The sequence below is a fragment of the Hemibagrus wyckioides genome, linkage group LG26, assembly GCF_019097595.1.
Source record: "Hemibagrus wyckioides isolate EC202008001 linkage group LG26, SWU_Hwy_1.0, whole genome shotgun sequence".
Taxonomy (NCBI): domain Eukaryota; kingdom Metazoa; phylum Chordata; class Actinopteri; order Siluriformes; family Bagridae; genus Hemibagrus; species Hemibagrus wyckioides.
The window spans coordinates 19,869,420-19,881,401 of record NC_080735.1 but is presented as its reverse complement, the minus strand read 5'-3'; the positions used below and the strand labels follow the sequence as shown (position 1 = coordinate 19,881,401).

Below are 11,982 nucleotides of genomic sequence, written 5' to 3'. Positions count from 1 at the left end.
CCAAAATGCAACTGCTTGACTTGATTTCAACCTGCTTGAATTCTTAAACACCACCCCACTTCTGTGCTCCCTCCACTGGTTTCTGGTAGCTGCATCAGATTCAAAACACTGACACTTGCCTACAAAGCCAAGAATGGACCAGCACCATCTTACCTCAAAGCACCAAAACCTACCTCCTCCTGAAATGCTTAAACTAGCTCTTATTTTCCCTGTTTGTTTTATGTATTGTTATATGTTGTGTAAAAAAAACAGTGTTTTAGATGGTATCCTAAGTATCAAAGTCAAGTCAAAGTCAAAGAAACTTTATTGTCACTTCAACCATATATAGCTGATGCAGTACACAGTGAAATGAAACAATGTTCCTCCTAGACCAAAGGTGCTACACATAAAGACAAAGTACAGTGACACAGACAAACATAGAGCTAAACATAGAGATAAAACTAAACTATACTTAAGGTGCAATCTTTAAACTAGACATACAACAGAAGTGCACAGGATGACAAGACATTGCAGACAAACAACATATAGACCGACTCTGTGCAAAAGAATAGTGATGACAGTGAGTGCAAATATTAAAGTTAACATGTAAACAGGATCAATATAAAGAGTAAAGTGTAATGTACAGTAAAGTGACATATGCGTGCAAACAGGACAATTTCTGTGTGTGTGTGTGTGTGTCTGTGTACAGCACAGTATAGTTCTCTGTTGAAAGCAGTTCTCAGTTGTGTGTGTGTCTGTGTCCAGCACAGTTCAGTTCTCGTTGGGAACACAGTTCTCAGTTTGTGTGTGTGTGTGTGTGTGTGTGTGTCCGTGTCCAGCACAGTTCAGTTTCTCAGTTGAGATCAGATCTCAGTTGTGTATGTGTGTATATAACACCGTTTCCAGCACAGTTCAGTTCTCTGTTGAGAACAGTTCTCAGTTGTGTGTGTGCATGTGCGTGTGTCTGTGTCCCGCTCAGTTCAGTTCTCTGTTGAGATACCTGATTGCCTGAGGGAAGAAGCTGTTCAACAGTCTGGTTGTGCGGGTCTGAATGCTTTGGTACCTCTTTCTGGATGGCAGAAGGGTGAAAAATGTGTGTGAGGGGTGTGTGGGATCATCTACAATGCTGTTAGCTTTGTGGATGCAGCGTGTGGTGTAAATGTCTATAATAGAGGGAAGAGAGACTCTGATGATCTTCTCAGCTGTCCTCACTATCCGCTGAAGGATCTTGCGATCCGAGACGGTGCAATTCCCAAACCAGGCTGTGATGCAGCTGCTCAGGACGCTCTCGATGGTCCCTCTGTAGAAGGTGGTCAGGATGGGAGGTGCAAGATGAGCTTTCCTCAGCCTTCGCAGGAAGTAGAGACGCTGCTGGGCTTTTCTGGTGATGGAGCTGGTGTTGAGTGACCAGGTGAGGTCCCCCACCAGGTGACCACCAAGGAATTTGGTGCTCTTGATGATCTCCACAATGGACACATCGATATTCAGTGGAGAATGGTCACTCTGCTCTCCTGAAGTCAACAACCATCTCTTTAGTTTTGGGGACAGGTTGTTGGCTCTGCACCAGGCTGTTAGTTGTTGCACCTCCTCTCTGTATGTGGACTCATCATTCTTGCTGATGAGACCCACCACGGTCGTGTAATCGTTGAACTTGATGATGTGATGGGAGCTGTGCATTGCTGCACAGTCATGAGTCAGCAGAGTGAACAGCAGTGGACTGAGCACGCAGCCCGGAGGTGCTCCAGTGCTCAGTGTGGTGGTGCTGGAGGTGCTGTTCCCGATCCGGACTGACTGAGGTCTTCCAGTCAGGAAATCCAGGATCCAACTGCAGAGGGAGGTGTTGATGCCCAGCAGACTCAGCTTCTCAATCAGGTGCTGAAGAATAATTGTATTGAATGCTGAACTGAAGTCAATGAACAGCATTCAAAGGTAAGTGTCTTTATTGTCCAGGTGTGTGAGGGCCAGATGAAGGGTTGTGGTGATGGCATCATCTGTGGAGTGATTTGGATGATACGCAAACTGCATGGGGTCAAGTGAAGGTGGCAGCAGGTTCTTAATGCGCCTCATGACGAGCCTCTGCAAGCACTTCATGATGATGGGTGTGAGTGCAATGGAACGGTAGTCATTGTGACAGGACACTGGAGACTTCTTCGGCACGGTGATGATGCTGGTTGACTTTAGGCACGTTGGGACAACGGTGCTGCTCAGGGAGATATTGAAGATGTCTGTGAAGACATCTGCTAGCTGTTCTACACATTCCCTGAGCACTCTGCCAGGAATGTTGTCTGGTCCAGCAGCTTTCCATGGGTTAACTCTGCGTAGAGTTTTTCTCACATTAGCCGTGGTGAGACAGATCACCTGGTCCTCTGGAGAAAGGATGGTCTTCCTCACCGTCACGTCATTTCGTGCCTCAAACCGAGCGTAGAAGCTGTTCAGCACATCTGGAAGGGAGGCATCACTGTCACAGGCAGGTGGAGCTGGCCTGTAGTTGGTGATGGACTGGATGCCTTGCCACATGCGCCAAGTGTCACCGCTGCTCTGGAAGTGGCCGTGAATTCTCTGGGAGTGTGTACGCTTTGCCTCTCTAATGGCTATGTGACCTATTAAACCAGTGTTAATGTATTGATTGATAGAGACTTCAAAGCACTTTTGTATGTCACTCTGGATAAGAGCATCTGCCAAATTCCAGAAATGTAAAATGCCAGAAATGAAATGAAAGCTGGTACTCTGGTAGGTCCAGCTATAACAGCCAAAGGGTAACACAAGCATGAGAGAATATAGAGTCTATTTAGGATTTAGATCTTAGTCTCAAGTAGTATCCCAAATCACCTAAGAAAGGCATGTACCAGTGAAACCTTTACATCAGAATCCCTTCTTCTTGAAGTCATCACAAAACTGCAGATCCAATCAGGTTTTTGTGCTATGAATACTGTACCACACACTGGTAAATTTAAGGGAAAAAAATTCAAGATTTCAAGAAATTTCAAGAAATAGTTTCTTTCTTTTGTCGTTTTCTTAGATGTCTTAGTTTTAGATTTACTGTAAAAAAATTAATTAATTAAGAAAATACACCCCCCCCACATGTGAATGTTGGATAGGAGAATAGATGGTAGCTAGGGTTAGCCTTTAGCCTAGCATGGATGCTTGCTCACTAGCCATTCTCCAGCTTTCTTGCAGGAATACCATTTCTTTTTTCCAGAGACCTCTTTCCTAAAACCTGGTTCATGTAGTAGTTTGAGGTCACACAGCTCAGTAGTTTATTTCTCCTGAGCTTTTCAGCGGAAGTTGGAGATAATGGACATGTTTAACATGTTCTCATCTCATTTTATACAGGTTAATTTGACAGACTCATGCATAAAGGAATTCCTGAATTTAAGTCAGGACATCCCTACTTCAGAATTACCACAAGAGGTGAGACATGTGCAGCTGATATTTCCTAATTGCAAACACAAGAAGGAGGAATTTTGTTTGAATGTGTAATGATTGTGTATCTTTCTGGCTGTTAATTAGAAAGTGAAATATTATTTGAACATGACAAATTCCCTTATGACTCGTGTGGAAAATAATTCCATTTATGGAAATGCCTTATTGAATATAAATGAGAAACTGGTATCTTCACTGGTGACAAAATCAAACACGAACAACAGCATGAGTATCTTTCTTCAGAATTTAGGTATGAATCCTGCTTGTAATTTATATAACATCATCAGTTAGAGTTCAAACATAAATTCACAAATTTACATTGCTTATGGATTTATAATAGAAATAAACATACACTGTAAATCCATATTCTTTTCACTTCTTTGTTTTAAGTATTTTTATTAATTCTAAACTAAGTTTGATGTTATAAAAATGCTTCAGCTTCTCTTGGTAATGATAAGCACTAAGCTTACCCTTAATTTATATCTTTTCAGAGGTTCAATTTGTCATGGTGTATGAACCAAATCCATCCTTCAGCTATTCATCTTCCCAATTAAGAACAAACAGCGCTTCCATGGATATCGATCTCATTGGGATTTCAAAAAATAACAAAGGTAAAGTAGTAAAATTTGTTTATGTCTGGCTAAAATTTCATTCTTTAAAAGGTGGATTTTTTTTTTTTAACTCCACCATTTCATTTATGCATTTGAGAAATTTTGAAAATTATAAAACATAGATAAAAACATTAAAAATATGGTCACATATGGGATCTATATTATTAAAGATATTAGCCTGATTTTTATGAATAAAGATCAATTAATTATTTTACAGAATTAAAATGATTGTTTAGAGCAAGTAGATTTAAAAGTCAAATACTTCATCACCTCTTTATTTTCTGACACCCTGGACCAACTTTAGTTTGTATACTGTCCTAAGCACTCTACTAAAGATGCAATTGCACACCTCCTTCGTTCAGCCCTGAGATACGTTTTTTTGACAGCTGACAGTTCATCATTTATCACCATAATCCCCTACATATTCACCACCAGGTTGGAAGTCCTGTGACCTAGCCTGACTCTATCAGTGGATTGCCAACTTCTTGACAGATGCGGAAGGGAAAGTACACATCTCGCATTCCCTCACCCTCAACATTAGGGCCCCTCAGGGTTGTGTTCTGAGCCCCTGCTGTACTCACTGTACACCTATGAATGTGTGGCCACTTCGAACTCCACCACTATCGTCAAGTTTGCTGATACTGTTGTGGTGGGCCTGACCTCAAACTATGAAGAGATGGCCTACCTAGAGGAGATTAAAACCTGGAGATAAGGTCAGCAAGACAAAGGAGTTGATAGTGGACTTCAGCACAAAGCAAGAGGAAGAGCATAACTACCAACCAACAGGACCCAGTGGGGAGAGTGGACAGTATCTAGGTGTTCACATAACGCAGGACCTGTTATGGTCCCATCAAGATTCAAGATTCAAGAAGCTTTATTGTCATTTCAACCACATATAGCTGGTGCAGTACATAGTGAAATGAAACAACGTTTCTCCAGGACCTGGTGCTACATAAACATACAAGAAAGAGTTCAACACAAAAAGAAACACCACAGAGCTAGGACGGAAGTTTATCTTAGCCACGTAAAGTGCACAGTGTGCAGCTGGGTGCAAACAGAGCATAGACAAGACAGTGCAAAAGTCGAACATCAACACCCTGGTGAAGCAGGCCCAGCAGCGTATTTACCACCTTAAACAATTAAAGGACTTTAAATCTTTAACTTGCACAACTGGAGGGAAGCATCATAGCCTGGTTTGGGGACACTATGACACAGGACAGGCAAGCACTCCAGAGGGTAATGGAATTAGTTGAGTGTTCCATCTGCACTGAGCTCCCTGACCTGCAGTCGATTTACAGCAAGCAGTGCTGGACCAAGGCCAGGATGACAGTGAAGGACCTCAGTGTGGCAGTCAGGGAAACACTTCTGCTCCTTGAATCAAATTCAAATTTTATTTGTCACACACTGAAAGCAAACACAGAAAGAATGAGTAGGAACCTTTTCCCACAGGCCATTCAGGGCTTCAATCAGGATACCTGCAGTTTGGACTTTTCTGGACTTATCTTACAACACCCGTTAACCTCAACCAGACCTATTTTGCAAAATGCACTAAATACAGCACACACATTGCACATGTTTTGCAATTCATAGCAATACTATAATCAAATCATTTATATCACCCTATAAGTTGTTATATTCACATGCTATATCTTTCCATCTTTCCATGTCTATTTATTTTTCCTTGAACAGCTAATCTCATTTTACTGTACAGCAAATTCCATGTTATGCCCCTATTATTCTCTTTCATTTTATTTTATAATTTCCATTTTTGAATATTTTCTGTTTGACTATCAGGGGCATAGCCCCAATTTTTGGGCCCAATGCAAAGACAGTGTATGGGGGGGCCCCTTTCCCATCATGATCCATGCTATTTATCACTTTTATTTTAATAATAATATAAAAATGTACACACTTTACTCACTGATACAGTAATTGTTGTCAAATCAGTGATGTAAAATTGAAAAGAACATTATTAAAAAATTCTAATACCATGTATAGTATAAAAAAATTCTTTGCATTACATGCATGTTAATGCAGCACAGAAATAATTTTGTGTATAAATTGAGCTATACCAAGATAGGTATTGTCGGTCCTGGAAGGCCACTGTCCTACAGAGTTTAGCTCCAACCTTAATTAAGCACACCTGAACAAGCTAATCAAGGTCTTCAGGAATACTAAGGCTATAGACAGTTATGTTTTGTTTTTTCTTCTTCTTATTCTTCATCTTAGGGTTGAAGCTAAAATCTACAGGACAGCAGCTCTCCAGGATTGACTTTGCCTACCTCTGTGACTTTATACTATAAATGTAAGGATGCACTCGAGGCAGGCGTAGTAGAATCCATAAGCAGATCTATATTCACAAAAATGGCAGGCAAGAATCGGAATCGATATGGCTAAGTGAAAGGGTCAAAAACCGGAAAATCAATAACTAGCAAACAGAAATCAAAACTGCAAAACCGAGACTCGTAGACAAACAGTAACAGGCAAAGATCATACACGTAGCAGGCAATCAGGACCAATAAACAAGGCTTGGCACGTAATCCACTAGAGAGAACAATACTTCGCAGGGAACAATAGGCAGCGTGCTGCTTAAATAACCGAGTAAGACAGGAAGTGAGTTTACAAATGTCAATATTCGGGTGATGGCTCCCTCTGGCGCTCTGGTTCTGCATGCATCATTACAATAAATCAGGGGTGTCCAATCTTATCCAGAAAGGGCCGGTGTAGGTGCACTCCAACCAAACAGAAGCTACACCTAATTCCAACTGATTAATCAGTAGATCTTGGCTTTCAGTAGACTTAGAGGTATAGCTTCTGCTCAGTTGGAATGAAAACCTGCACCCATACAGGCCCTTTGCAGATAAGATTGGACACCCCTGCTATAAATAAATAATAAACTTATTTTATTAAATAAAAAATAAACACAATACAACTCAAATCACCACTTTGCTTTCTTTCAAAGCATGTCTGCCTAATTCAAAATAAATAAAATTATCAAATAATCAAAGTGAAAAAGGCTGAAAAACTAGCAGTAGTACCTTGTGATGGACCCACTGCTGCACTCTCTGAGACAGGGCCGGAGAACAGAGGGCTTCTCATTTTAATATTTTGAGCAAGATCCATGAAATCTATAATGTACTGTACAGTACACACATAGATTTCATATTATTCTTCATATTTTATCACTTAAAAATTCAGTTCAAAAACTTTTATTACTTGTTATTTAGAGTAAGCTAAGATTTTTAATTGCTAGCTTCGTAACATTGTTTCTCTCATCACAAAACACGTTCTCACCTGCTCTCTTAGGGAAAAAACTAGGGAGAAGTTGTTTCCCTTCATTTTGTTTCCTCTCTCCTTCTTTTTTGGTAGCCCGATTTTTGTTTGGACATTGTGTATATCACAGTGTCGGTCTCGACTTGCCCGCTCGATGCTCGCTTAGTTCTGACTGCCGAATCCGTGCTCCGGTGCTCCCTCACAGCCAATAATCATTTGGCATTGTTCTTGATTGACCAATTAAATCATTCAAATTTGCGTGCACCCTGTTCCTATAGGAGGTGCCCATACAAACGTGTGGGTGTACCGAATCTTGCTAAAACAGTGAGGATCAGAATACTGCGTGCAAGCGCAGGCACTGTACACTCAATTTCACAATAATAATAATACTATATGAGGATCTTTGAGGGCAGGATGGCCAGGCCCCCTCACATGCCACTGATGCCAGGGCCTATGCACTCAGTCACCCTTTTCCCCCCACTTACAACGCCCCTGTTGACTATTATTATTGACAGAATAGAATTTCACTGCATGTCATACTGTCTGTGACAAATAAAATTTGAATGTAAATAAAAGCATTCATATAGCTTAAATCTGCAGCATTCTTTCAATTTTATTGTAATTTCAGGATCAGCTGCTGTGGCTTTCATTAGCTACACTGAAATGGCAAAAATCCTGAAACCTAGGAAGACAATGTCTACAAGGGAGATCATGTCTACTGTGGTGTTAGGAACATTTCCTAAAACTACCCACACATGGTTCACCCGACCAGTCAATATCACTTTTAAACACACCAGTGTAAGTCCAACATTGCTGTGTTTTTTTGTTTGGTTGTTAAAATTGTGTGTACGTGCATGTATTTTCTCATCATTTAAAATTTTTCCATTATCCCTATTGAATAGGAGTTAGACACTAATGATCCACTCTTCTGTTTGTACTGGGAGGAAAATAATTGGGTCGAAGATGGCTGTGTTGTAACACTGACTAACAGAACTCACACTGTGTGTTCCTGTGATCATATTTCAGTGCTTGCACTTATCAAGGAGACTATTCCATGTAAGGTAAGAAACCAGGATATATTGATACACCATAAAAGGGTCACTCAAGGTCACCAGCAGACCTAATAGTCCTTAAGTTTAAACCTCTAATGAGTCATTCTCAAGCTTCTACTAAAATATAACATGCACTATTGGACTCTGTATTATACAATTGTAGAAGAGCAATGATTTACAATCACATAAACTGCCATCACCAGATGAAGATGGGTTCCCTTTTTGAGTCTGTTTCCTCTCAAGGTTTCTTCCTCTCTTTGGGAGTTTTCCTTACCATCATCACTTCTGAAATGCTCAGCAGCAATAAATTTAAATTTTAATTTCAAATTTTAATTTAGATTATACCTAATGGATAAGTAACCATTTTTATTTAATTTTTTTTTGTAACCAAATCAGAAAATAGAAAACCTATCAGCGTTTTTTATTCAATTCACTTGAGTTTTTCGTGGGTGTATAGCAACTATCAAGTAAACTATATGGCCAATAGTAGGTGCACCCCTGACCTTCTCACCTACATGTGGTTCCACCTTAATCACACAAATTTACAAAATGATGCTGTATTCAGTAGCATTACAATTTTCCTTTACTGGAACTAAGAGGCTCAAACCTGTTTCAGCATAACAAAGACAGACATGTTTTGCCATGGTTAGAGTGGTGGACAATCTCATATGTTCTGCACAAAGTATTGACCTCAACCCAACTGAACACCTTCAGGTCAAACTGGACCAACTCTGCACCTTACTATAACAGCAAAATGGGGACCAACTCCATGTTAAACAAGCATATATTAGTATGATGGTCAGGTTTTCCCATACATTTGGCCAAACTTGAATCATTTATACCACCTTCATTGTCCTTTCTTTTTTTGGTGTTATTTTAGATTAAAGAAGAGGCACAGCATCTCTGACCAACATAAAGTGCTTGATTGATGTGAAAGTGATTGAATGATTGAATTAATATTTATTTGTTTGGTGCTTTCCCTGTTTTCTCACTTAGGCAATATTTGGAACCACTATATCCCTGCACTGTAACCCTGTGTTGAACATGTCCATGGCTCAGGGAGTGGGAATCGTCTTTCTGACGTTGTGTCTACTGACATTTGCATTTTGTTGTCAGAACCTGAATGAAACCAACAAAGCTCTGACAAACTTGTGCTTAAACCTCCTGCTATTTCACCTTCTTGACCTGCTCAAAACTCCTCTCCATCTCTTTCTACAGCCCCCAGTGAGTGTTGTTACAACCCGTATAAACATTTAACGGGATCAATACCTGAATATTTTCTAATGATTTTTTTTTTCTCTTTTATTCCAGCAAGCCTGTGCGGTCATGAATGGTATCCGATGGTTCTTCTTTGTCTCTTCATTTGTGTGGATGTTCATTGAAACTGTGTTGCTCTTCCTGTTCATAAAGAAAGCATCACAGATCAGACTGAACCGGCAAGAGGGGCTTAACTGGAAATGGTTAACTATGACTGGATACATCATTCCTCTGGTTGTGGTGATCATGTGTGCTCTAGTTAATTCAAAACTGATTGTGAATGAAGGGTAAGTGTGGAGAGTGATTAGAAGACATTTGTCTTTTGACATTTTCCTCACAATACCCATTATAATCCAAATATTCATACAGTTTTTTTCTTATATTCATAAGATATATGATGTCATGTGGACTATATAAATGTTCTCTCCTTAGATGCTGGGAAACTAAAGATATAGATGATATCTTTGACGTTCCTATACTTTTCACTGTTTCAGTGAGTACTACAGACACCTTTGTTGCAAAGTGTATACAATTTAAAGCTTACTCTTATTCAATGTGTAAACGTTTGACAATGATCACAATGTTTCATGTATTGATAATTAACACATAACAATAACATTTCAATGACTGAATATTTATGGACCTGACTGAAATTAAGAATTGAAATCAAATTCATATATCAGTCTCTTTTAGCGATTCATAGCACTCATATCTTAAATAGCTATATAATACACAAATAGATAGATATACTTGATTGATCCCATGAGGCACATTTTTGTGTATAATTCATCAGATTTTTTTTCTTTCGCTATTTTAATCCTGTGCAGTCAAACATGACTCTCTACATCATCATCATCATTATGATGATCTTCACACTGAAACAGCTGAAAAATGAGAACCTGCAGAGGAGTAACCCTGATAGAACAGATATGATGATGCGTGTGATGTTTAAAAGCCTGGCCCAGTTTATCATCCTCGGCTGCTATGGGATATTCCTGTATATCCCCAGTAAGGACGGGGTTTTATTTAATGTTTTCCTGTTCCTCAACTCCCAGCAGGGCACCTTCATCTTCATTGTCCACTGTCTCCTCAATCAAGCGGTTAGTGCTCACCTAACAGTCACTTTCATGTCTCACTTATAGCCTTTTAAAATATCGATTATTGCTTTTACTGGCTAGAAAAATTAAAGGAGGCATAGTGAAAACTTACTAGTACTAAAAAAGAAGTACAAAAACATATTGACCTATATCGCTGTCTATGATATCCTTTTCTACTTCCAGGTGAGGCAGAAGTACAGGAAGTTGCTGTGTGATATTTGCTGCTTTAAAAGCCCTGGCAACGTTACGGATTTTGAGAACACTCGAGAGACCCTGCACTGAATTCACAGTAACAGAATTTTAGAATGCACAAATCAATACCACAAGAAAGCAAAACCAGAAACACTTACCTTTCTTCCTTCACCAACCAAAGGAAAGAAAATAATGATTAAGTATAAAAACAAATACATCAATGACAGTGTGTGGTAGTGTTATAGTCAAATAGCGGTATGACAAAATGGACACTATTACCAGTCGACACATTCTAACCAATCAGAACGCAGTCTAGGGTGACTAATACCTTCTGATATTAAAGGGAGTGGTTATTTGTATTCTATTATCTTTGCGTAATGCACACTTTCCATTTGCAGCATGACAAAAATGAATAAATAAGTAAATAAAAATATAAAGTAAGCTTTCAAACGTTGCTACCCCATAGGTCTGGGTTCCAGGCTTGATCCTGAAATCAGGTTACTGTCTGTGTGGGGTTTCAGATCTTTACACCCATGCACATGTGAATACTTGCACAACCTGTAATGATCACTTCCTGAGTAATTTATTATTCATTACCATTTGCCATCTTCTGAACATTGTTGTTAATGATTGCTTTGTATTCTGAACCCTTGCTGATTATACTGAATTACTTATTTGATTACTCTCTGGCCTTGTTGTTATTAATAATTGTGTGGGGGTTTTTTTATCCATTTTGGCCTGCTGTACCAGTTGGATTCTGGATTGAAACTTTACTTTGTTGGACTAGAATTTTCATAAATATCTTTCACATGAATCCTCACAACTGCTTCTGACTCTTCATTATCACAGGAGTACACAACAACTTTTCATGTTTTCACACAAATCAAATGGGATTTAACCAATTTAGCATTTTTGTAACAGTTGTAGCAGTTGTAACATAAAAATTTAGTAGGTTATTCAAGAATTAAATCAGTAAATTAAAACAAAATCACAAAATCCATACAACAAAACTGTTATTGTCCTGACATGTACATTATTACAAGTCTGATTTGGTATGGAAAAGTCATACAAGCTAAATTTAAAGCAAAATAACAATAA

General features: G+C 39.1%; 1 protein-coding gene across 1 annotated transcript; it reads left to right on the top strand.

Annotated features, from left to right (window-relative positions):
- Positions 1-3,129: 3,129 nt before the first annotated feature.
- Positions 3,130-11,655, top strand: LOC131346903 (adhesion G protein-coupled receptor E1-like). Its single transcript, XM_058380681.1, has 10 exons — positions 3,130-3,390; positions 3,490-3,652; positions 3,894-4,013; positions 7,915-8,084; positions 8,189-8,347; positions 9,335-9,562; positions 9,650-9,882; positions 10,028-10,088; positions 10,423-10,695; positions 10,876-11,655. The coding sequence occupies exons 1-10, from the start codon at positions 3,274-3,276 to the stop codon at positions 10,972-10,974; spliced, it is 1,623 nt and encodes a 540-aa protein (XP_058236664.1). The 5' UTR covers positions 3,130-3,273; the 3' UTR covers positions 10,975-11,655.
- Positions 11,656-11,982: the final 327 nt, after the last annotated feature.